Source organism: Podarcis erhardii, assembly GCF_964252035.2.
Source record: "Podarcis erhardii genome assembly, chromosome: 1".
In the NCBI taxonomy this organism is placed as follows: Eukaryota; Metazoa; Chordata; class Lepidosauria; order Squamata; family Lacertidae; genus Podarcis; species Podarcis erhardii.
Window position 1 is genome coordinate 22,962,793 of NC_138497.1, and position 27,377 is coordinate 22,990,169.

Genomic DNA, 27,377 nt, shown 5'->3' on the forward strand with positions numbered 1-27,377 from the left:
CTTTTTTCTTCTTCTTCGTCAGATGATTACCTTCACAATTAGTGACTGAGCACCCAGGATTTAAGTTTTCAGTTTTCCTCTAAAATTAGGGGTTACGCTTACTGGTGCTGGCACAACATTTTGACTTGTAAGCTTAATATTCCATGTATAGTCAAGCTTGATATTTGCAATTGTTCCTCACTGATTGCAGGACAATGTGTTGTTGCTATTTTCAAGTATGGACAGCCCCATTTTAGGTACCAAGATTTTCAGAGTACATCATCAGTAGTGCTGTATTATCCTTTTCCTTCTCTTACTGTTGCTGTATCTTTCACACCTTTCTTTTAAAAAATAAAATAAAAAAGTAAAAACAGGGTGACAAAGTACTACTGAACACCACCAATGACTCCTCAGTGTCAGTGAAAGTTCTCTATAAACAGAGCACTTGAAAGGGGGGTGCAAATAGGAGGTCCTTAGTAGTGCATGCCATAGTAAGTCCATTAGAGGCCATGGCCAAGATGCTTGCTAGACCCAAGATAAAATCTCAACCCTTTCTCTTTCCTCTTATTTGGAAAGCCAAAGGAAGGTATGTCCCCCACCCCCTGCCCGCAACAAGCTTCATATGAATGTTGATGGATGGTTGACTGCCTAAATGAGCCTGAAACAGGATACCACTGGGCTTTTGCAAGTTTTGCTTGAGATCCACGGCAAAGAGGAGCAAGAGGGAAATGCTTTGGTTGCCTTGAGCTTGTAATTCAAAGTAGCATCTGCTTTCCTTCCAAGTAGAGGAAAAGTGCCTGTAAGGTGATGAAGCAGGAAAGACACTGAGATTTTGGATAAGAAGCAGGTAGAAATGTAAAATGTCTCCTGTCATTTATAGCACAACGACATAGATGACATCCGACGGCGGTTTCTTTCAGTCATCTTCTCGGCACATTGGAAAGTTGACAAAAGTGAAGACATTAAACTCTATCAGTATCGAGAAGCACAAGAAAACGGCGTAAAGAACGAGCACGTAGATGCCCAGTTTCTTGTCAAGTTTCCATTTGTTTATATGGATCCCGCCAACCTGCAAGAATATGATGCATGAGTTAAACAAGTAGTGGAGGAAACAAACGCTTCAGTCTCAAAGGACCTTTCTAAATTTGTATTTCAATCACTGCACAAGGAAACTGGCATCCATGCATTCTGATGTCATGAGGATTTTTACCCCCACACACACACCAATAGCAGATGAGAGACTGTCAGGGGTTTCTGAGTGAAGCTTTGCAGGTGGGAGCAGAAGGTGAGCATCTTGTCCAATGCTCACTTGCATAAAAGGGTACAAAAGTGGCGGCAGAGGAGGAGGATATGCAGAGAAATAGGGCTTGGGGGGGGTCACCTATTGTGGTATGGACCTTGGTTCATACCCAGCCCATGATACAGATTCTGCATGAAGCCCCAATGTTGGATAAAACCCAAAGGAAGTATATCATCACCATCACTTCAGAACCATTATTTATCTTAAATTAAAGCATGTCTGGAAATTTAATTGACTAACTACAATTCATGTGATCAATCAATTAGGATTTATTTAACTGAATGACAGCCTTGAAACATGACAGCATGTTGCTCTAGTCAGGAGAGATTCGCAGCTGTCTTTAGTGTTACCTAAAATATAAAGGAAATATACCTCTTGAGATTTCATGGATTTCAATGAAGCTTTGGCATCTAAAAATACACGAATTGTGAAGTTCTCTGGAGAACCTGGCTTCTGGCATCACATTCAAATTATATAGCTGTACCACATGAAACTGACTGGATGCAGAGAATGACTAATACAATACACACTTACAGTAAGAGCTACAGATCCCAGGAGAAGGACGACAGAATAGACTAGACCTTTGCTGTTTATCTTGACCTATGAAAATCAGAAGGAGAAAAATGCAGCTGAAAACTATGCCACTGTACCTCAAGGACACACTAACTAGCAAATTGCTGTTTTCTACATAACATGGTGCATGCAGAAATAATGAACGAGGTTTAGTTCTGTATAAACAAAGGAAATTTTCTGCTCATTTGAAGTCAGTGGGGACTGTGCTAGGGACATCAGCGGAAAAGGATCTGATTAAAAAACCAGAGAGAAGCAGTGATCAGACATTTTTTTCCACAACAAAAATTAGCTTCCAACAGGAACCTGGGGTGTAATGCAGAGGTGGTTTTAGGGTAGCAGGACTGCCTCTGCCACACTTGGCGCCAGTGCTGCAGGGAATGCCACAACAATGATGTAGAATGGAGCGTGAGAGGCAAGGGAGGGGTGCCAAATTTTAGCATGGCACAGGGCACTGCTGAAATTTCAGAGCCCAAAGTCCACCACTGATCTCTCTGTGCTTTTGACTGGGCAAAGTGAGGAGAGGCTAAGGCTATATCTTTGGCAACAGCAGAGGGAGCAATCCTATCAAACCAGGAGCTGAAGACTAACAAATGAGAAATCAGTAGCAGTTGGGGAAGCTTCAACATCTACAACCACCCATTATATTGAGCTACACAGTGCCTTAGGCAGGCACAGCCCACTGGGCGTTCCACAGCCTATTGTTGGGTACCCATGATAAACAGAAGGACACTGCAGATGCCTCTGTATTATTGGGGAGGCTTCTGGGGTGCCTTGCTGCTTTATATGTGGCATTGGACATATATTGTAACTGCGGAGTTTGTAACAGTCATGGCACTACTTCCAGTTGGGCAACTGGGCCATGTGAAGGGAGAAAAAGTGGCCATTGTTTTCACCTGCCAGCAGGGCTACTGAATCAAGGCCCTTCATGGCCAACTGTCAGGGATAATGATGTGAGTTGTAGTGCAACAACAACTGGAGGGCCAATGGTTCTCCACCCCTGCCTTGCAAGGCCCAACTCCCCAAACTATAGTGGTGTCATAGCAGGGGATCAAAGTACTTGGTCAAGAAGATCTGGGTTGGAGAAATCAAATTATGGAATCTATGTACAGCGTTTTCTCTATCGTGTGTGTGTGTGTGTGTGTGTGAAATTTTGGAGGACTGAACACACAGTGAATTTGAACACCTAGGAATTTCAGCTAAGCAGTACCCAGATAATGGTCTTTCAAATGTATCTGCTTCTGAAACAAGAAGTTTAATGAGGAATGTCTAAGTTTGTATACGTACAAATGAGCCGTAATTAACCACCATCGTCTGCAAGCCCCATGGCACTCCGAGGCCCACCAGAATGTCAAACACATTGCTGCCAATTGTATTGGAAACTGCCATGTCACCTAAGCCTGAATAGGGAATAATTTCACAATTAAAACAAGCATATTGATTCATGCAGCGACTGTCTTTACAACCAAGCAAGAAGTAGAGAGGACAAGTCATGTTTAGACAATAAGCTTATCACCATTCTTGTGTGTTTTATTTTTATGGTTTTCTCCTGGTACACGTCAGACTGATACAGTAACTCTCGTTATCAACCAAGGGTTAGATGGTCTTAGCTGTCATGGCCTTGGGGGCTATAGGTTTGTGTGCTGGCCAGGGATCTCTCTGAGAATTCTCACCAGGTTTAGAAAACAATAGTCTTCATGGCTCATAGTGTGGGAATGAGTCCCATGCCATCTGGACTGGTTCAAAACCATAGTATATTTGTAGTCCTAAGGTATGCAAAGACTAAATCTTGGAGAATAATGTGACACCCTTGGCAACTTAGTCATGTAGCTTAATACAGTGACATTCACTTAATCCTAATAGGTAGTACTTTTTATTTCAGCTGCAATTATTTTCTTGACTGATGATTCAAATTTGTTTCATAATTGCCAGAAGAGACCCAGTTAAAGGTCAAAAAAGTTGATTTAAGATATGCCACATGAACTTTGAGGTTGGAGTAAAAACTTCAGCATGGATTCTAGGGCTCTCCACTGATTGCTTCCCTTGACCAGTACAAAACCCAATCAGAAATGGGAAACCTGTGGCCCTCCAGATGTTGTTGAGCTCCAGCTCCCAGCAGCCCCATGCATCATTGGTTAATAGGGATGATGGGAGATGCAGCCCAACAACACCTGGAGAGTTAACCTCTGGGAGAACCCTCCCCCCCAAGAACAGCACACAAGGGGAGGAGAGGGGAGGTTATTCTGGTAAGCAAGCAGAAATGTTGCACTGACCGAACATTTGTTTTAGTATGACATGGATTCACCCCTTTCTTTCTAGATGATTTAATATGTGCATAGCAGCAGAGATCTTATATGAAAGGGGGGGGGCACCTTATAAAAACTGGTTTAAAAATTGCATATGCATACCAGAACCAGTAATTTTTAACTTCTACAAAACTGCAGGTGTCCAGCAACATCTTAAATGAGGTATTCTGTCCTTTTCCTTGCATGTATGCATATACCTGCTACCCAATTAATCAAGAGCACCTATTTAGTTAATGAAAAGTATTTATTTGATTAATCTAAGTGATTAACCATTGCAACCCTATTTTAGCCGCACATTGCTTTTCAAACAGGGTCAAACCCATTTGTGTATATCACACGCAAGAGAATTGCTTGAATTTGTCGAGAACACCACGCCCCATTTCCCTGAAACCGATGCAGACCATACCTTGTCTTGCTACTATTAAACTGGCCATACAGTCTGGCACACTGGTTCCTGCAGCTAGGAAGGTAATGCCCATGATAACATCAGGGATCCCCAGAGTGTAACCAATCACCGTAACCTACGCGACAAAGGAAAACACAGGAGTTGAAAACAATAGAGAAGCCTCTTTTTTGGCGTTCACAAAAAGAATTGTGACTCACAGGATACTTTAACTCCTTAAGTGTGTGGGAGTTAAACTGAATCAAACACACAAACATGAGAATTTCAGAAATGGAACCAAATTGCAGCAATAATCTGCCTAACCACCTAGAACAACAACAACAACAAAAAGGTGCTTGCAGATAACAGGGATCATCCACAAGAGGAGAGCTGTGTGGTGTGTTCCGTTGTGTACCACCCATTCATTTAATAGAAATTGTGCAGGAGACATTCCCAGCGCCTGTGTGAGACATCAAAAAACATGTGAAGTGGCAGTCCGTACATAAGCTGCCTGGGATGGTTCAACTATGCAGCCCTTGGGTTCTATCCTAAATACCTATATATTTCTCCTCCAACGGGCACGACTCTTCGCTGCTGATCTAACACAGCAGGAAAACCATAGAAAGCCAGGCCACCATACATTTAAAGTACTATTATACCACTGTGAATAGTCATGGCTTCCCCCAAAGCATATTGGGAACTGTGTAGTTTGTTAAGGGTGCTGAGAGTTGTTAGGAGAAACCTGTTCACAGAGCCACAGTTGCCAGATGGGGTTCAACAAACAATCCCTCTTCCCCATGGAACTCTGAGAATTGTAGCTCTGTGAGAGGAATAGGGGTCTCCTAACATCTCTCAACACCCAAACTACAGCTCCCAGGATGTTTTTGGGGAAAGCCATCACTGTTAAAGAAGCATAACAGTGCTTTAGCTGTATAGTGCAGATGGGACCCCCAACGTGGTGTGGTGGTTGCAGCAGGCGGACAAGTGAAAGGTGGGCAGAACAATGGGTGTGTCTCTTGTCACGGCTAAAATGGCCGCTGTTTCTTTAATGCGAATAAAGCTGGGTCAGCATGACTCAGCGGCTTGCAGCAGGTTGTATATATATATAGTGAGAAATGTTAGTTTGGTGCTGAGGCTGGTGTTTCGGTTGGTTGGTTGGTTAGTGCTGGTGTGAATAGTTATTCAGTCATGTTTTGCACAAAGGCTTTTAAGAATAAAACTCTGCAAGGATATTCTCGTGGACTCTTTTTGTGCCAACAAGGAGACTGAGGAGACAAAGGGAGGTCAGAACCCTTTCCTTCTTTTTTTTTTTTTTTTTTTTGCTTTTTACAAATACTGACATCTCTTACCCTTGCCCATTAGGGGAATTTCCAGCCAATCATAGGCTTACTCACACACACAGACACCTGTCTCCATCCAAACAAGCAAGAAGCATTGCTATGGTTCGAGGACACATTCTGCTGGGCAAAAGCCCTTTTGAGGAGGGCACAGAGCAGAATGAGTAAGGTGTTGTGGTCTGGGGAGAGGGGGCTTGGCCTGATGAGAGTCCCAGGAGTGAGGTAGAGACTTGAGAGGACCTCATATGGCCCCTGTGCCTGAGCTACTATAGAAGACTAGAACTAGGAAAACTGAGGCTCAAATCCCCAACTCAACCCTGAAGCTGCCTGGATGATCTCGGTCCAGCCACCATAGCTCAGTCCAAAGTGCCTCACAGGTTTGTTGTGAAGGTGAAATTAGCAAGTGAGACAATGTATGTGCACTCCTTGGAGGAAATGCAAAATAAAAATGTGATGCATAAACTTGTTTTAAAATAATTAAATAGTAGTGGTAAGATGGAAGTTCAGTTGCCTATGTTTTTAAAAAAACAAATGACCATAAAATATAATTAAGGCTACAAAACTATATAGTAAATATGTAGATGCCTACAATTACACACACACTTTTGCCCCACAGTTGTCGCTGGCCAAATTTGCTTTGCAGGTTACTGAACCCAACAAAGAAATGTCCCTGTTTGTGTGAGCAGAGATGATAATGGGATGAGTACATATCATGGCCAATGGTGCCTCTATCACATCATCTATTCCCTACCTCCTGTGTTCGTATGTGGAGTTATTCCTTACTGGAACCTGTATTCTGAACTGTATTTCAAAATAAATCTTCATGTTAAAATGTGTCTGCACTCACCAGCCACACCATAAAGTAGGAAAACACAGCAATCCACAGGGTGGATAAGAGAAACGTCAGCATGAAAAAATTCTCCCATCGTGGTTTGCTGCAGTTTGGGATGGTGAAAAAGAGGAGGATTATCAGCGGCCAGGTCAGAATCCACTTGACTTTGTCCATTTTTCCATCTGAAAAATGAGAAAGGGAAAAGGAGCAATTTGAATATTGGTACTTAAACATAAAATGTGGGCATGTCGATAATTTTTTTAAAAAATATAACAATATGCAATTTATTGGTACCCATATGCAACTGTTCAGATTAAAACGAGATGTCAACAAAAACATGGCCCTGATCCCTGCTCCACCCTCCACATTAGCGTTATCAACCATATTCTTTCCTCATGTCTACTTTGGCCTTTAGTATGCATGTACAGAGAACAGTTAACCTATTGGACAGGATTCAGTTAATGGGTAATGCTTGCTTCCCTTTGTGAACAGTTGTTGTGGATCATGAGCTTGATGTGAAGAAAGGGTAAAACCGCCCTCTATGATGACGTTCTGATCTGTCTTCTCCCCCTGGCCTTCCACCGACTATTCATTAAAAAAAACCCATTACAGAAATTCAAATGTCTAGTTTGGCCTTGAGATGTTACAGACCAAAGGCGGAGGGTAGACACACAGGGTTGTATCCTGCAAAGTCATCTTGTTAATACAAGGACTTCTGCCTGTACAACAGGAGCTCCTCTGCCTTTCCTCTCTCCACGTATCCCTACCCTACCCCAATTTTCCCCCCAGAAGGCTGGTGAAAAACAGAGAACAGATTTGGGGGGGGGCACATGGGGAGAGGAGAGGGAAAGGAATTCTCATTGTGCATGCAGAAGTCCTAGAATATCAACAAAATTCAACAGCAGAAGAACAGATACTAAAAAAAAAAAAAAAACCTCGTGATTTTATTCCACAGGTCTTCAGGGCTCTTATGTAAACCCTTGAATTCTTAACTGATCCATTACTCCTTTGTAGTCTGAAGCATAAGAGCTGCTGGTCAGTGCGGTCAGCTGTACAGCAACTATTGTAAAGGATGTTCTTTAAAAAGAAGCTGAATAAACAAATTGAAATTAAGCTAGTAGCTAAACCAGCAGTTCTATTCTTAATTCAAACCACTATGCCTTACAGGATGTAGGAAGTTCTGTTTGTTCATTTCTCTCTCACTCTTTTTTATTATTATTATTATTAAATGCAGGTTGCATTTCTATATATATATAAGAGCCTGCTGGATGAGACCAATGGCTCATCTAGCCCTGCATAGTTCTCACAGTGGCCGATCAGATGCCTGTGGGAAACCAGCAAGCAGGATTTGAGCACAAGAGAACAAGAGAACTCTCCCATCCTTTAGTTACCAGCGACTGGTAAAATAATGATGATGACGATGTTCAGGGAGCTAAACAAATCCCAAAAGGGGAGAGGAGGGGAGAGCCATTACGACTGTGACTATAATTTACATTTGCCAGTCAATTTATATAAAAAAGAAAAGGTTTCAAAGTGACTTAACAAGATACAAGCAATGTAATTCACTAGCTACATATTGAATATAGATCAAAGACTCTACGAGTTTTCCAATGAAACATAGAGAGTAGAACACAATTTGGCGCATAGCTAAACCAATAGCCAAAAACCACAGATTGGTTTTAAGCTGTTCTCAGCAATTTCTTCTAACTTTAAGGTTAGAAGAAGTTTTGTGTCTTCATAACAATTCACAGCAGTCATTTATTCCTAGGGCTGGATGAACTGGGTCCGATTAAAGTCAGGAAGTGAAAGGCATAAATATTTGACCCAATGGGCACAATTTGCTGCGGGTGTTCCATTAAAATAATTTCCGGGTGGGTATGTTGCAGCAGAAACAACAAAGAACCCTGTGGAGTCTGATGAAGTAGGTTCTAGTCCACAGAAACCAGTACAGTACAGTAGATGTAAAATGTAGCTACTTCCGTGATCTGAACCATTTGATGACCCTCCCCCTCTCAAGGTCTCTTTTTTAATCTACAGCAAATTGCATCTAATTTATCTGAAGGGGTTTCAAGGAAGGGGACATATGGTTGCAATATTGCAACTTCAGCATTTAAAGGGGAGGGGGAACTGAAGCCTGCAATTCTTGAAGAAGGAAGCATAGATTTGCAGGAAATAGTCTGAATGTACCCCATAAGACTCATCCATATGCCACAATCAGTCTCTGGGGCATATCTTCACAAAAATGTACAAGCATTCTATATCACTTTAGCTGCCTTGGCTTCCTATAAAAAATCCTGGGGTGTGTTTTTCTAGTTTACTGAGAAAGCTGAGAATTCTCTTTGCCATCTTCACATAACTGCCCTTTCCTGGGCTGCCTGGGAAGAGGAGTTGTTTATCAAATCAGTTTGTGATTCAGATATTCCCTTTGTGCACATTTCCTAACCCAAAATACTAAGACCACTTGCAATGGCAACAAATCTAAGATATCGTTTCTGGAAATATAAAGCTGATAAGGAATACGAGTTCACGTTAAGGAGACCAAATATTCACTCACTGAGATCATAACTTGGAGACTACTTTTATTGCAGCCAAACAATTCCAAACATGTGTACAAGATTCACTTGTTTACAGATGAAAAGTTTGCCTTGCATACTATCCGTGGCCCCTGGGTGAGCACGCGTTAATGAACACAGAGTCTCCAAATGGTAGACGACCCAAGCAGGCAACCTGAATATACCTATTCTCCTTTTTGCTAGGCCAACCAGTAAGAAGACAAAGCAGAGTAGGAGAATGGGGAAACGACAGAACTGGTGATCAAAGGAAAGGGAGAAGAGCTGGGTCTCAGTGGCAAAGCACAAGAAGGACTCTTGCTTAATACCCAGCGTCTCCAGCTCACGCTGGTAAAGACCCTTGCATGAAACCCTGGCCTGAGCCACTGCTAGTCAGTGTAGACCATACTGAGCTAGATGGACCAATGGTCTGGTTCAGCTTTTCATGTTCTTAGAGCTGGAAGTGAGAGGAACTGGCTGGCTGGAGGGTGGTGGTGATAGTTTGGAAGCTGAATGCCATGGCTGGTTCCATGGGGCAAAGCGATCTTGCTCACCCATTCATTCTGTGATACAACTGAGATTTACCTGGTGGTGAAAAAGGAGACAGGTTGGTATGTTCATGCTCCTCTTCTTGGTTATCAACATGGATGGCCCCATTTTCGATATTCTCATGCTTCCCATTCTGGATCAGCTTGCCATTGGCAGCATGAATTAGTCGCTGGCGCTAGAAGACATGTGAACCAAATCCAGTGAATACACCATTTCTGGAGTGTTTCCTAATCTTACTTGTTTTTGTTTGTTTATATAATTTTGCCATAAAGTACTCCCTCCCTCCATGTCATCTTTGAGCAATTCTGGTTTTAGAATTCATCAGTTAGCCATTTCTGGCCCTCTATGGTTGGATCCAAAGATTTACTCTGGCATATTTTCAGCACATGTGTGGCTTTCTTTCTTTCTTTCAGACTTAAAATCCTGTTGATATAGATGAAATGCTGCTGCCAAAGTTATTTCTATATAATTTTAAGTTTTCCTCTTGCATCAACATAAATAATATCAAGAACCATAAAATTTATTCCTTCCCTTGAGCTCCGATAGAACATTGGAAATGCAGAAAAGAAAGATATCTCAATAACTGGATGGGCAGCACATTGATAAAATAGAGAGAGAAGAATATTTAATACACCTACAGTGAAGGTGTAAAGACTCAACAAGAACTGGGGAGACTCAGGTTCAAAACTCCCTTGCAACCATGAAGGTCACTATCTCAGTCTAACCTACCCTCACAGGGTTGTTGTGAGGATAAAATATGAGTAAGAGGGGGAGAGAATCATGCCTTTGGAGGAAAGGTGAAATATTTTTTAAACAAATACAGTGAGATGGGATCTTCTGTATGCTACAAAAAGGGCATCTAGGTTAACAAGAAATCAGATGAGCTGCCTATCTTCATCTGGTCCATATTTTTGCCATCACTAGAAGTGCACTTTAAAATGCCCTCCTGATCATCTTGCCTAGACCAGGGGTAGGGAGCCAGTGGGTCGTCAGATGTTGTTGGCAAGTGGCCAATGGTCAGAAACAATGAGCCCTAGACATTATCACTGGAAACAAGAGCCCAAATCCAGTTAAGTATTACCTATGAAGTCATTGCTTGCTTAAGCTGTCACACATCTTCATTCTTAACCACACAAAAATACAAATAGGCCTGCTGGATATGACAAAGGGTTAATCTAGGGCAGGGTTTCCCAAACTCGAGTCTCCAGCTGCGTTTTGGGACTACAACTCCCACCATCCCTTGCTAGCAGGACCAGGTATGATGGGAACTGTAGTCTAAAAACAGCTGGAGATCCAAGTTTGAGAAACCCTGATCTAGTACAACATCCTCTTTCCACACTGTGGTCAGCTGAATGCTTCTGTCAAGGCAAGAGCAGTCTCCCATTGCTGCTCCCCAGTATACTGCCTCTGGGCAGAAAGGTTCTGTACACTTTTCCAGCTAATATTCACTGATAGATCTTTCCCTTGCAGATTTATCTAATGCCTTTTAAAAAACTACCTAAGGTGGTGGCTGCTACCACATCCATGTGTGAAGAAGTATTTCAGGACTGCAGCTTGTGTGAAGGAGTATTTCAGATAATGAAATATGGAACCACAACAAATTACATGCATTTGTTCCCTTGTTCCCTTTTTCGCCCCTATTCTTCCTCTTTCCAATTCCCTTCTCGCTGTAAAACTTTAGTAGATTGTGAATGCCTTTGGGCAAAGTACTGTACTTTCCAAATAAATTATTCTGTAAACCATCATATACAATGACTGCTGCATAAACAATACATAACAGTGATGAAATGAATTGCGAAAAATAAAAAATGATTGAGTAAGCGCTTTAATTATTCCCACCCTTGCAGACTCACCTCATTAATAATAATCCTGCTTGCCATCCGTAGCCTGGTTCTCGGCCCAAATTTGTTTGTAATCATTATTCGCAAGCCAGCTTCAGGGAAACGATATTTTGGAGGACTGGAACAAATGATCTCATCGACCATCACAACGGAGTTTCGGCCATACTGTTGCGTTCCCTTCACTATTGACCACAATGCCAATGGTTAGCTATACAATTTGCTTCCTTTTCTGAGCCTGCCTCTGCCCTTACTTGCCCCTTAATGGCTTTTATAGGCTGCTGAAGCGTAATGTCACCTGGAGCCTTAAAAATTGTAAATCAGCAAAATTAGGTAGTACGTCAACAATGCCATTTTATGCTGCAGTTATGTAGAAAGAGATTGGGTATGTGTGGAAACAGGTAGGTTTCCCCTTTGCACTTCACCTTGACCCACTAATCTCCTTGATTAATTTAATCAACTGCTTAATAATTTGTCTGTTATAACGTAAGCTTATTGTATAGCATCTACTGAATTTCATGTGGTAAATTTATAATCAAGGCTGCAATCTATCCCAAGTTCCATCTCATTGATCTTAACAGAAACAGTTAGCATGTGCTCACCTCCCTGCCATCAGAATTAAAAGGCCTTAAAAGTGCATAACTTGTCTGGAATATGCACCATCATAATAAATAACTCATTATAACAGGTTGGATTCAGACTTGCCCTTTCATAGGAGGCAATATTCATCAAATTACCGCTTTTGCCCATTGCTCTCAGTGCCAACTCCCATGCTGTTCCTAGATTGTCCCCCAACACTTGAGCAGAGATTTTTAGGGGACACAGGGGGCTGCAAGGGGAAAGGAGGGGAATATCTGAAAATCCCTTCCCCCATTTCTGTCAGCAGGACAACATGGAGAGTAGTGTGGGAGTAGTTCTGCACACACATAGTGGGTCCAACCCAATAATAACACTAAAATGTCAATCACTGCTGAGACAGAGAAGAAGGCTCCTCAAAAACGAATATTACTATTCAAAAGAATGAGCAAGTTTGTAGCCTGTTCATTGCCCTAGCAACCAAATGATTTAATCCTTTCAGCCTCAACTATGATTTTAGAGGGTGCTTTTGTCTTCACTGTAACTTTTCAGGTTACTGTGCTGCTTAGCAAAGACTTGTTTCAAAGGAATTGCGTCAAATTATATATAAATGGGAGCTTTAAGCTATCCTTAACTCTGTTACTAAACCAGAGGGGTCAGGGGGACATGCAGCCCTGAGAATTAATAAAAGGAACACATAATAAATGCATGCAAGTATTAACAACAAATGCAACCAGCTGGACATAGCAAGTGTAGCAAGGCTTAGCAGACAGGAGACATGTGGTGTTAGAAAACACATTGCAATGAAGTAAAATATTAACCCTAGAGAAAAAGGGGATGTGGACAATGGGGAAGGGAAAGAATGGAGGGGCAATACCATTCTTTATTGCCTCACTTATCAAGTTGGATAAATATATACATATACATTTACAGCAGGTTACTTACATTAGCAGGAACAGGAAAATTTAGTCAACAGGAAAATGAAATAAACAAATGAGTCATTAGTGTAGAATTTCAGTTCAAAAGCACTGGAGAACAGGGAAAACATTCAACTCAAACAAAAGAATAACAGAAGAACCCTCAGAAAAATCTCACACCTGGTGATCACATGCCTGTTATCTAAAACAGATGAAGACCTGTGAGAGAGGTGGGGAAGGGGTTAAAACTAACATTTAGTTTCAGACTGTATCAGGCTATCACCTGAAGCATCTCCCAAGGCTGAGCTCAGATGAGGGGTCCCTGCCCCCTGCTCACACAATTCTGTACTGAACTGGGGCCCCCAGTTTATTCATTTGAAAACAGATGTAGGTGGTCCCGGCGATTGTGTATGTGTGTTGTGTGTGTGTGTGTGTGTGTGTGTGTGTGTATCTACACCTGCCCAATGACATGGTGAGTGGGCATATACCAAGATCACCCGTAGCTGTCAACTTTTTCCTTTTTTAAAAAATAAATAGATTATTGAATGATTTTATGTTACAAAAAACAATACATCCATACTACAACTAAATATAATTAAGAAATAAAAATTACATACATCAATATTTAGTTTGTTATTTTTCCTTTTTTTAAAGGGAAATTCCTTATTCCAAATAGGATTCCTCGCAAGAAAAGGGAAAAGTTGACAGCTATGAGATCACCACCTCTTTCATTCACCTGAGGCTTGTGTAGGAAGCAAAAGTTGCGGATAACCTCATCAAGGGATGGGTTTTCAAATGTGTATCAAGTAACTTTGTGGAAGGTAAGATGTAGAATTAATCAAAACTGAAAGCGGCATGTTGAGGATTAGCACGAACGACTCCGGACTGAGAAAAACTACACCTTTGTGCTGCACATAGGTTGGTGGGTATGAAGTCTAAGTTAACTGAACCCGGGCTGCATTGAAAAGTTAGTCATGCCTGTGAAGGGACAACATAGCCAGGTATCCCAGGACCAACCTTAATCTGCTGCAGTGAAGAGCTATGTTCACTAATAGAGGAGTGCCCCTGGAGTCATGCCTGCATGAAGCCCCATTAATTTCAGTGGGGAATTAAGTATAACTCACTCAGTCTGGATCGAGCACAATGACTGCTGTAGGTGCTGGAAGGCTGCAGCTTATGTATGGTACTCTTAATTTTCAGGAAGCTGGTTAAAGACAGTGTGGGGAATTTATAAGTCTGAACTACAACTCCCATCATCCCTCACCATTGCTCATGCTTGTAGAGGCTGATGGGAGTTGCAGTTCAGCAGTTCAACATCCAGAGGTCTAAAGGTTCACCTCCAGTGTTAAAGTCTCCCCTCAGATGGTTAAACCAGAATATATGAGCTGGAAGGGCCTGGTTCAAATGCCAGCTGAGCCGTGAACTTAACATAGATGGCCTTAGGCATGCCACTACCTTAGCTTTAGCCACAATACCTTTAATAAGGATGGAAATATTGCTCTATGTATCTAATGGAATTGTTGCAGGCATTACTGAGAATAATCTATGAGAAGCACTTGAGCACTTAGGCAAAAGTGCTACAGGAGTACTAAGTGCCATTAAGTATGATTATTATCAAGAGCAAGAGACAGCCACAGATGCTTATCGTTGGATTTTAGTGGAATAAGAAGTCATGGCATTTTTTAAAGAGCTAATCTTACTAAGGAAGCCTCTCTCGGGTGAAGCACATTATTAAAAGCAACACGGAAGCATCAATGCAGTTGCTACGGAACTTGCTTGAGGAGCCCCAATGAGACTGAGGAATGAGCATTGAAGTACCTGGGAGAATAGACAAGGATGGAGGCTGCACTCTACATATAGAGGCATCAAGGTCCTGGGTTCTGGACCCAGGAAGACTTGGCTGTGGCTGGACGAATCTGTCCATTTTAGCTTCTCTCAGTTTCAGTTTCTCATTTTTCCAGTCTTTATGTTCCTTGCACATCAGTTTGCAATTTTCTTAAAAGTCTTCATGAAAACTCACCAGCATTGTATTGCAAATTTCTCCTAACACACACATTTTACAAACGTTTCCTGTAATATGCATATTTTTACCAAGCAGTTTTCCCTAGCATAATGCATTTTTGAATGTTATTTTGACTGATATATGTATTTTAATGTACACTGTATCCTAGTAAATGCATTTTTGTACACATTACTTGGCTGGAGAAGTGTCCTGCAAATTTCAGACATATATGAAATTCAAAAGATGGCTGTGTTTCAGTCCTTGTACTGTTTTGGAAAGTGCAAATTAAATAAGTTTTCATTTAAATGCAACCTGAATCATATTCCTCCTCCATCACCAACTGCAGTTTAACTGCAAACACAGCACATTACTCTTCTGCTTGTAGCAAGTCCTCTGGCTCTGTTGCTTCAAACTGATTCTCTTTGCCCCTTGAGATTATACATCAGCACCAAGCCATGGGTACCAAGGAAACCAGGGTGCTGCTGGCATAAATCTCAGAAGGATGAGATGGAACTTCTCAGGTGGAGAAGACGGGAACGCCTGGAAGGGAGAGCTGAAGGACAGGCAGGCACAGAGACTGGTGAACAGGCAAAGAAGATGGGATGTGCTGAGGCTTGGAATGTATTTGAAGAGTTTTGTAGATGGGAATGGGGGAAAGAATCTGTCCGTTGCTTAAAGGAAAGACCCAAACCTGACCCATAAGCATTTATAACCAAGCCAGGCTGGGGAAACAAATGTACTGCCTCCGTAGGTGGAGTTGGGACCTGGGAGAACAATGCCGTTGTTTCCCCAACTCACTGCAGTCTCAAGTGGATTCACCCCACGGTGCACTGCAACACAGGTTTCAAGGTTGAGTAGAGTATTGAGCACATATTGCATTTTACCCCTTGGCTGTTCCAGTAAGAGGTAAGCTGCAGTATACCCTGAAGTAGTCCTTTCTAGGAGGTCATTCCCTAGGAGGAAGCAAGCATCTCCCATGGGTAGCTACAACCTTCTAGAGTAAAGTGGGGCAGGGGAAACGAGAATTTCTGGTAAAAGTGATACAAAAATATATAATGTCCTCTTCTGCATAATTATCAAATAGGTAGAAGTCCTGTCCTTTTTTCTTCTGAGCACCCTGGTCCAGGGATTTCCAAACTGTGGTCTGTGGACCATCGGTGGTCCACCAGCTTCATCCAGGTGGTCTGCAGAGTGTCTGCAGATTTGTGGTTGAAGGTGGGAGATTGCACATCTATAGCACTGAATATTCAAATTGATTTTTTATTGTACTTTTATTGTACTTTTTATTTTATTTTATTTTATTTTATTGTACTTTTATTGCTTCTTTCATTTCTTAGAATTCAGATTGTAATACAGTATAAGAAATTACCATTGGTACAATGGGCAGAAACATCATTAAGTGGTCTGCCAACACCCTCAGCAATTTTCAAGTGGTCCATGGGTGGTGCTGGAGTTTGGGAACCACTGCCCCAATTGATTTGGGTAAGTTGTATCAAACAAAGTGGGCTCTAGCCCAGGGGAATCTATGGTACAACAAGTCTGTTAATCTTTTAGAGTGCCACACATCTCTGTGTTGTTTTTGCCAAAAAAGATAAATGCCACCCTCTGGAATGTGAATAAGTTGTTGAAGCAGCTGACCTCTATTCCACACAATCCCATGCCCTAACGTATTTAATCACTATGGGGTTTCTATTGACTAGCTAGAAATCAAAGCCAATCTGTGGACCATCACAATAAAAACCAGGGGGTCCGGCCACCATGTTATTACTGTCAAAACATGGGCATTAGCAGCAAAGGTACAAATCTTCTCTTCTTGCGTAGAAGGCTTGTCTCTGAAATTGGATTTTCCTCTGGGTGAAAAGCTCTCTATATATGAGAATCCAGTAATAGAAGCTTTTATGTTTTTCCAGTCGAAGCTCTTGGAAGCAATAAAAGTTACAAGCTTCAAAGGCCGCTCAGCAGTCTGTGAACCTCCCTTTTATCTGCACCCTCAAGTAATAGAATTCCCACCATCAGGATGTAGAATGCATTGGGTAGAGAGCAGGTGTTCTTTGTTAGAAAATAATCAGACCTTGCACTCATACACTGGAGAAGATTAAGGTGAGATCTGAGCCCCACTGACCCAAGAGAGGTGTTAACCAAAGGACCTGGGCAGCTTTGCTGGAGGCTGTGCTCAAAGCTACAAGTAGGGCATGTTTCAGCAGCCAGGGCAACAGAAAGATGTGGCATATTTCAGCTAGCAGCAAAAAGGCTGCCTGGAGGCAGTTAGTTGTGCAGAGGGGAGGTCAAATGAAGGCAAGCTATTGTGCAGCTTTAACATGGCAAATAGCTTCATTCTGGCTCAGTTTGCACAGTGCTCTTACAAAGGACAATGCTAGATGGATACTCACGCTGTAATAACATTCCCCCTTGAGTGAAAGAATTACAGCAAAACCGAAGCAAGGAAGACAAAAACTAAGAACTGACGTCTTGGCATTCTCACTGCTTGAACCCTTACAGAAAAAGCTAACGATAACTGTTGTGTGAAAGCTTTTCTTTTCCGTAAAGAGGAGGAGATAGATAGACAGATGATAGATAGATATAGATGATAGATAGATAGATAGATAGATAGATAGATAGATAGATAGATGGATGGATGATATGGAAATCTTTCAGGATCAAAAAAAACAGGGTCGGAAACAATAGTCTTCCATGCAGCATTAGTTTAAACGGGAAAAGGAAGGTGGTGGGGGAGAAGGAAAGAAAAAGATGCAGTTCCTTTTCTAAACAGTTTTTTAAAAAATGCCTACTTTTCTTCATACAAGTGTTGAGACTGTCTGTATACGGCCATCTCTCAATGTCCCCTTCAAAAATTCAAACACTTCGTAGTACCACCTAATGCACCAGTCTCTTGGCTGTTACTTTCCCCACTCAGGAATTGCTGGTAACTTCACAGACAAGCCTGTGAAGGCAGCATATATTGCACAGCTGGGTGCCAGTAATTGCTTCTGAGGACACAACACGAGACCAAAGTACCAGAACACTTGCTCCACACTGGAACCCAGCACTCTTATGGATGCTTCAGTTTTCCTGCTGTTCCTCACTCAGCGGCCACACATTAATGCTGAAACAAACGTTCTTCTGTTTGGTGCCTTATTAAAATAGTTTCCAGGCTTTCCACCATTCATATGGACTTGTCAAGGGATTCCTGCACACCTGCACCAGAACCCTAGCATGTTGCAAACGAGTCTTTTGCATGTCCTTAGGTGCAAGAGAGCTGTTGCCAGGCATGTTGGGCCTTTTTGAGGCTCTGTGCATGGCCTCCTGGAATACATAAAATGCTCTGCTGTAGCTGTACATTGCTAAGCTGTCTTTTAGAGATGACTGTCTCCTGTTACTGATGTTCTCCAGGGTCCTCCAGAATGCAGCATGAAAAACAATGCTATCCTAAGTCCCAAGGCGGTGCTATATATAATACATCTGGGAGCATGTATCTGCATGAATGATCTATGTGGCCACAAGGGCATGTCAGTCAGGGAAGAAACAGTGTGCCTGTGAGCCAGCTTCCATTCAAGAAATAAGCCTGAGATTCCAAGAGAAGCCAATAAGCACCTGTGGGAATCTTGAGGTGCATCACTACAAGTGTGGCCGTCCCTGAGAGCAAGAATGCCAACATGACGGGTGATATAGGGCATTCTCCCTTCCAGTGACCCAACTTTGGAATGCTTGCCAGGTGCAAAGAGAGAATTGCCTGGTGCAAAATCTCTCTTTTCAGCAGCAGCAGCTAAAGACCTTTTTTTATTCACACAGGTATTCCTAGTTTGTGCAGCTTGCATTACTTGTTTTAATCTAGCTAGCTTTTGTTTCCGTCACATGCTGGTTATATTGTACCTTCTATTGACTTGATTGTTGATTTAAATTGGTGTGAGCCATTCCGAGAGGCTTTCACTCAAAGAGTGGTCTATTAATAATCTTAAATAAATAAATAAACCACAGCAAAGCTGCAGGCACAGACATTATGATCCGTGTTAGCATCATGTGAAGACGTGTGCTAGGGCAAAGGTGGATAACCCTCCCCCCACCCGGTCTTTGGGGCTCTATGTGGCCATCCCAGCATCTCTGAATTCTCCTTAGGCTGCATTCCCTTCCTAGCACATGCCGCTCACGAGCCATGCCCTGTGTCCTCCTTGAGTGCTTTTGCTTGGCTGGAATTGACTTGCTAGCTAGATGGATGATGAAGAGATATATCTGATATATGTGGGTGCTTAAAGTCTTGAGCTCTGCATATCTGGCAGGTAGCCTACCATACAACGGCAAGAGTCGCATCCATTGCTCCACTCCCTTTTGATTCTGGCCATGCCCAACACTGGCATGCGGACCCTGGAAGCTTCCCTACAACTGAGCATGGTCTTCGGGCTGAAAAGGACTCCTTGCCCTTGCGCTGGGGTAATTTTGAAAAGGCCTAGCTGTGTCAGATGTGATTGGGTTGCATCCAGCTATGTTTTACTCAAACCAGACCCACTAAAATTCATAAACCTAAATTAGTCATGTCCATTGATTTCAGTGGGTCTACTCTGAGTAGGGCTAACATTAGCTACAATTCTCAGAGAGTAGTGAAAGAAAAAAAGAAAGAGCTGGAAAATATTACATAATTCTGCTTGAGACTGTAGGAGCTGGGTAACTTACCCTCTATTTCTGATGTTCTGGCATGAGTACCATTGTTTTTGGAACCAAAACTGCCTCTCTCTCTCCCTCTCCCTCTCTCTCTCTCCAGTTCTAGTTACAGGTAAGTAGCCATGTTGGTCTGCCGTAGTTGAAGTTTGTTATTAGTATGAGCTTTCGTGTGCATGCACACAAAAGCTCATACCAATAACAAACTTAGTTGGTCTCTAAGGTGCTACTGGAAGGAATTTTTTAATTTTGTTTCTCTCTCACACACCCACAACCACCCACATCAAAACAGCCCAGTTGAAAACTGAGCATACTCAGTTGCCACAGAATGGTGATTGGCTCTTGGGCAAGGACCAGGACATAAAAATGGAACAGAATGCCCTGTCATGAAGGAGAGTATGGCTGGATGACTGGGGGCAGAAAAGAGGAGTGTTCCCCATCACAACATTTTGTTGCAGGTGCCAGTTGTCAATGTATGGAGAAACACTATCAGAGAACAATATTTCTCATCAAGCTTTTGTCCAGCTCCTGTCTGCTTAGCCTTACCTTTCCACAGCAATGGCAATGAAGGGTCATCACAGCTAATGTCAAAAGATTCATTACCATCTTCCAGTTCGCTGTTGACAGTGTTGCCATTGCCAACATTCATGCTTTTGATAGTAAAGAATTTCTGCATCTTCACATTGTACCTAGATGGATAGAGGGAGAAAAATGCTAACATTCTAATGGCAGATAGTTGACTTCCAGCAATCTTTTATATGGCACTTTCCAGTGCTTGTTACCACTACGAAAAGGGTAGGTTGAGACACAGCTATTTGCCAAAGGCCACCCAGGGAACATCACTGGATGATGAATGCAATACACTTTGGCCGTGATCCAGCCAAAATTAATCAGTTTTACAGCATTGATTTTCAAGTGCAGAACTAAGAGCATGCCTATGTATCTCCTGCTAAATGCAATGGGGTCTAAAAGTACATATGCTTCAGCTGGATCATGACTTATGCTTTTTATGGGTACATATACAAACAAAAGGTATGCATGCAACAATTGTGTATATTAGGTAAACGGACCCCTGAGCATTAGGTCCAGTCATGACCGACTCTGGGGTTGCGGTGCTCATCTCACTTTATTGGCCGAGGGAGCCGGCGTACAGCTTCCGGGTCATGTGGCCAGCATGACTAAGCTGCTTCTGGTGAACCAGAGCAGCGCACGGAAATGCTGTTTACCTTCCCGCCGGAGCGGTACCTATTTATCTACTTGCACTTTGATATGCTTTCGAACTGCTAGGTTGGCAGGAACAGGGACCAAGCAACGGGAGCTCACCCCGTCGCGGGGATTCAAACCGCCGACCTTCTGATCAGCAAGCCCTAGGCTCTGTGGTTTATCCCACAGTGCCACCCGTGTCCCTTTATTGTGTATATTACACAGGTATAAAAGCCATGTAATATACATGGTGCATTGCTACATGAACACACACTATTACTAACGTCCTATAGCAGCTCTCCACATTTCAGACAGTGTTCTCTCCCAGTTCCAGCCCTAACTGGAGGTGCAGCAGAATTGAACCTGGGACCTTCTGCATCCAAAGCAGCTACTCTACTACTGGGCTAGGGGCCTTCCTTCAAACAAGGCACAATCCCTGGTTCAGATGTAATGTGAAGCCAAGAATAAAGGTTTGCTTTCTCTGCATGCAAGTGGGTAGAACAGAGCCCTTTTATGTGTGATCATGGCAAACCATTAACTATTGTTCAACATGGCAAGCAAACATAACCATTGTCTACTTCTGCTCTATGAAATAAAAAAGATGAACAGCAACAGAAGAAGAAAGAGAGAAAACATCTCCCATACACATCAGACTTTTGATCTTTCTCAAGATCAAACCTTTCTCCTACTGCCAATCATGTATTTACTTACACTGGGTTATATCTAATAGTAAAAAAAGTAAAAGGTAAAGGACCCCTGGATGGCTAAGGCCGGTCAAAGGCAACTATGGGATGTGGAACCCATCTAGCTTCAGGCCAAGGGAGCCAGCATTTGTCCGCAGACAGCTTTCTGGATCGTGTGGCCAGCAGGACTAAACTGCTTCTGGTGCAACAGGAGACCTTGATGAGTGCCAGAGCGCAAGGAAACACCATTTGTGATACCTATTTATCTACTTGCATTGTGATGCTTTCGAACTCCTATGTTGGCAGGAACTGGGACAAAGCAATATGAGCTCAACCTGTCGCATGGATTCGAACCACCAGCCTTCTGATCAGCAAGCCCAAGAGGCTCAGTGGTTTAGACCATAGTGCCATCCAGTCCTTCCACTGATTAAAGTTTCTTTGATCTAGAGGATGCCTTTCATCAGTGGAACAGCCCAGGAGGCCATTTTTACCAAATTCCCTTCCCCCTTGCAGTCCGCACACCACACCAAACCACCTTGTCCTAGAGGGTCCCCTAACTAGGAATGGGTGAATCCATCAGTTTTGGTTCCTCTCAGCTTCTCATTTTTCCAGTCTTAGTTTCAGTTCTCCACATTTCCAAAGCAGCTTGTTATGCATATTTGTACAGAGTGGATGGCTGGAAAACTGCATTACATATTTCAGCGTAGTGTAAATGTCATAGGATGGATGTTTTTAAGTTTCCATTTGTTTCAGAATTGGATAGGTTTGCCTTCAAATGCAAACTGAATCAAATTTCTTCCTCGCCCCTACCAGCAATTATTTGGAGTTGATTTGGAGGGGAGGGTTTGGTTAGCTTAAGGAGACAATGGAAGGCAAGAAACCCACTTTCCACAGAAGTATTTCTTCTTAGTTGCAACTCCCTTCAGTACTACAGCAGCCTCCACAGGGCCAAACTACTAACTCTCTGTGCTTTTTTACACACAATATATATCCAGACAAAAATCTATCCAGCCTGGGGAATGTTACAGCAATAAAAGGAAAAGGTGATGTTATCTGAGTAATCATTAGGCATGCATTAAATCACAATGCACCCCCAGATTAACAATAGCCAAACACAATTAAAGAACAGTGGGAGAAAAGAAAAGTACTTACTTCATGATAAGTATATAGAACGAATACATAATGATGAGCACAAGACTTTCCCACCTCAAAGAAATAAAAAGAAGGAAATTAGTAAAGTACCAGGTGCAATTAGCAGTGCTGTCACTAGGCCACAAAGCGTACTTTTCTTGGGAAAGCACCACTGATACCACTGCGAGCAATTATTTTCTGCCTTTTGTGCATGCAGGGCTCCCATCGTTCATGCAAACAGATTTGCCTCTTCGGGGCTTTTTGTTGCAGGAAGCAATTCATAAATTTAATAAGCTAACTAAACTAACTATTGTCATGGGCAAAAGCTCTTTGCTCCCCCTTTCCCTTTGCACCTCGTCTCATTATCTGCATTATTTGGAATTTCGGATCCCAATTTGTTCATAATTACTTTTTTTGGCTTGTTGGGCCTTTCATCTGTTTAGCCTCTTCTCATGCCATCCTTTCTGCTTTCAGCTCCATTTTCTCTGTTGCCCAGTGTTACCTTCTGAACTGGCATTCTCTACGTCTAACAGCCTCTACCACTCTGCTTGCCAAACCATTTCCCTCTCCTGAGACACCTTTCTTCAGCAAAGACTTCCCTGAAACACTGTAGCATCACTTTATTCATTTATCTAATGCTACGCGACCTTCACCTGCCCCTTCACCCTAGCTAACCATTCACTTATTTCAATCATCGGCATTGCAATGACAGAATGGGCTCAAGCCAGGGGTCTCTCTCTTGTCATATGGCCCCAAATACTTAAGACAAGGTTACATTCTAATCCTCAATCCATGTGCAAGAAATAAGAACCACAGCTTACCATACAATTTTCTCATCATAGATAAACTAAAAGGGAGGAGAAAGGAGAGCGAGAAAAGAAGAATTATATTTCTCTAGAGCAATTTAATGAATTTCCAGTACATTACACAGCACATGAAAAGGCTTAACAGAGGCAGATATTAATGTCTGGCATAGAATAGTTTCTGGGCAGAAAAATACTTTCAACCACTATAAATGTTTGATACTGTATAACTGTTGTGGCAGTCAAGGCCAAATTCAACACCATATCTAAACTGGGTGTTTGTCACGAAGAGTCGGACATGACTAAATGACTAAACAACAACAAGGTGGCAATTATATTGTACGGATGCAGATCCAGACTCACAGATGGTGCATTAGGTTTAACAGCACTGAGTATATGAAATATTACACATAGGTGTATCATGAAGCCCTGGCATTTTTTTTTTCATTTTTAAAAACATATTTTTTATTAAAGATTTCTTGGTTTACAAAAGTATGTGCAATGTCTCTTTATTGTTTCCCTGTTTTAATGATAATAATAATAATAATAAGGTTTTTTAATGATGATGATGATGATGATGATGATAATTTATTATTTATACCCTGTCCATCTGGCTGGGTTTCCCCAGCCACTCTGGGCGGCTTCCAACAGAATATTAAAATACAATAATCTATTAAACATTAAAAGCTTCCCTAAACAGGGCTGCCTTCAGATGTCTTCTAAAAGTCTGGTAGTTGTTTTTCTCTTTGACATCTGGTGGGAGGGCGTTCCACAGGGCGGGTGCCACTACCAAGAAGGCCCTCTGCCTGGTTCCCTGTAACTTGGCTTCTTGCAGTGAGGGAACAGCCAGAAGGCCCTCAGCGCTGGACCTCAGTGTCTGGGCAGAATGATGGGGGTGGAGACGCTCCTTCAGGTATACTGGACCGAGGTCTGATGACTGAGGTTTTAATGTATTTTTAATCTCCTGTTGGAGGCTGCTCAGAGTGTCTGGGGGGACCCAGCCAAATGGGATGGGTATAAGTAAGTTGTTGTTGTTGTTGTTGTTGTTGTTGTTGTTGTTGTTGTTGTTGTTGTTGTTGTTGTTACATTTTCTACAGATCAGTTTCACTTGTTGAGACATTTAGTGTTACATTAGAAAGAAAAGGGGGAAAGAGGTGGAGGGGGGGTATGGTGAGTGAGGGTGGGGTCGGGTGGCAATGTTTCTATTCTACTTGACGTATGTATTATTTTTTAAATAAAAAGCATCCCTGGGAAGGCTGTAGTTTTGAGTAGCAACATTGCAGGTTACTTTACTCAACCATTTCTAAACTGGTCTCCCAACGTCTTCCCCACTCCTGTTGGAATCTGGAGATATGTTTTTAATATTGGTTTTTCACTGGGGGGGGGGGGAGTTAAGACTTTGTTCATGTATTTGCATTTGCATGCAGTTCTCCCCTACGACAGAATGCAGTTCCCTGCTCTGGGAACATTGTGAGAATGGCAATTAGACCCACCCAGCCAGAGCTGCTTGAAGCATTGTTGCTCCCTCTACCACTGTCAGCTGGGTTAATCAAAGTGCCACCAGAGACCATCTTGCCCAGGGCCCTCTCAAACATGGAGCCAGCAATGATGCATTGCATGGGGCTTGAACACTGCACTCTCCTAGGTAGCATCATAAGTGGGAGGACTTCCAGTTTCAGTTGAGAATGGGAACAGCAGCTAGATTCACAGCTCAGTAGTTTTTTGAGCTTTTAAATTTAGTTTTAAATTTAGTTTTAAGCATCTTAAGTGACCTCATCTACTGATTTTTCATAAGAAATCCTAAAACAAACAATAACTTTCTGGTGACAACAGCACTTCTCAAATTCAGGCCCTTCACCACTTCATGGAGGAGCAGGTCAAAAATGGAAACTTACCGCGATAAGCACGATCACAGAAATGGTATAGTAGACAGAGTCCCTGAACACAGACCACCAGGTGAGACGGACCACCTGGAAAGAGGACAGAGTTACTCCAGAATTACTCCTTAGCCATCCTTTCATCTTAGGGTTTTAAAGGACTGATTCTGAAAATACCTGGTTGTATAGCTTTACTATACATGAGCAATGCTAATGAACAAAGCGCCGGTTCACATATGCAAGCACATCTCTCTGTTTGCTCATCACATATGACTTCGGACAAGATAGCCAACCTGGTCCTCTCCAAATGCTGTTTGATGCCAACTCCCATCATTTTTGACCACTGGCCATAATGGCTGTGGAGGATGGAAACTGTAGTCATACAACATCTGGAGGGCACCATGTTAATGTAGTAAGAACCATGCTAATATGGTCTATGGGTTATTTCAATGCAATCCTACCCACCCAACACAACATGCATGGTCTCTTACCTTCTTTTGCTATCAAAGAAGGGGAGTTCTGGATCTCAAGGGAAAGGGCCAAAATTGCCAAAATCCAGTAGTAGGTAAACCATGCAGAGCCACTACCAGATGGGGTAAGCAACAGGGAGTTACATGGAGTGATGGTCTGACTCAGTATTAGGCAGCTTCCTATGGTCCTATGTTCTTATGTTTTAAGAACCACACGGGAGACATCAGAAAACAGTAGCCACATGGGTATTCATCCAGGGTACCCTACCACATTGAATGAAACCCCTCATACGATAGGACGGGGGAACTGTTGGCCTTCCAGATCTTGCTGAACTACAATGCCCAGCAAGCATGGCCAGTGGCCAGGGATGATGGGAGTTGTAGTTCAGAAACTTCTGGAGGAACAAAGGGTCCCCCACAGCTGCTGTGGGATATTCAGGGCCATTACAGAAGAACTGCTTCACTCTGAAGTAAGAAAAATTCTGAACAACACACACTTAATTCTGTCTGATTAAGCACCCACAGGGAAAACAGTTATACAGTGTGATGCTTTGTGGGAATAATTCAAAGTTAAGGACACTTTTAAATCCCACCAACAACCACAGGATATTGAGCATATGCACAAGTCTTTTCCAGTGAAAGCACTGGACTTTGAAGTGCTTCATTTTGGCTGGGCTGCACCTCTTGTTCATTACAATTTACCATGAAAGTAGAAATATTCAGGTTTGCAAAGTAGAGAAAGGGCTGTGTGCTCAGCTGAATATAAGGAGAAACATTAGGTACTTCTGCTATTCAGATGAGTATTCCAAAGAAGTAATTCTTTAGTAATTACGAAGTATTCTAAAGAACATTCATCTGAATAGCAGAAGTACCTAATGTTCTCCTTATATTCGAATGAACATACTGTGCTTTTTCTCCATGTCAAAGTTGAATATTTCTACTTGTTTGGTAAACTTTAATGAATGTCCATTAATATTTTAAGAACAGGTGCAACACACACACACACACACACGTTCCCAAGTAAGGTCAGTGTCAACAAAGCTACAGGGGAATATTCTACAGTTCTTTGTGACTCAGCCTGCTGTGTTGGAGAGAGGTACTCTGGAAAGAGGAAGAGCAGATTTCCCGCCAGAGCCGAAAAGCACCTCTGGAGAGAGGGGGTTTTCACTGGGATTGTGATGTGGGAGGGAAAAGTTAAAAAAAGTATATGCCATAATCCGAAACCTGCTGCTTCCCTCCAACCCTTATTTAATGTTTTTAAAAGAATTGCTCAAATACAAGTGCCATTTTTAGCATCAGATTCACTTTGGTCAACAGAAACTACAGCAAGCCCAAAACTTACAGCACATTTGTTCAGTCTCTTGTTTCTGTGAATAAGGCCAAAAGAAATGCTTCCCTTAAGAGGCAGGACATGAATCCAACC

General features: G+C 42.3%; 1 protein-coding gene across 2 annotated transcripts in view; it reads right to left on the reverse strand.

The window, feature by feature from the left end:
- Positions 1–329: 329 nt before the first annotated feature.
- Positions 330–27,377, reverse strand: part of SLC24A4 (solute carrier family 24 member 4) — a 104,468-nt gene continuing 77,420 nt past the window's right edge. Inside the window, exons 7-17 of one of the 2 annotated variants that reach the window (XM_081861551.1) lie at positions 25,503–25,577; positions 23,626–23,651; positions 22,826–22,879; positions 20,334–20,476; positions 11,658–11,827; positions 9,841–9,979; positions 6,722–6,888; positions 4,562–4,676; positions 3,137–3,249; positions 1,814–1,879; positions 330–1,048 (exon numbers count right to left, since the gene is read on the reverse strand). In XM_081861551.1, the coding sequence (XP_081717677.1) occupies positions 896–1,048; positions 1,814–1,879; positions 3,137–3,249; positions 4,562–4,676; positions 6,722–6,888; positions 9,841–9,979; positions 11,658–11,827; positions 20,334–20,476; positions 22,826–22,879; positions 23,626–23,651; positions 25,503–25,577 (1,221 nt within the window). In that variant the 3' untranslated portion in view covers positions 330–895. The remainder of the gene's footprint in view (positions 1,049–1,813; positions 1,880–3,136; positions 3,250–4,561; positions 4,677–6,721; positions 6,889–9,840; positions 9,980–11,657; positions 11,828–20,333; positions 20,477–22,825; positions 22,880–23,625; positions 23,652–25,502; positions 25,578–27,377) is intronic. The other variant, XM_081861552.1, reaches the window with a different exon arrangement.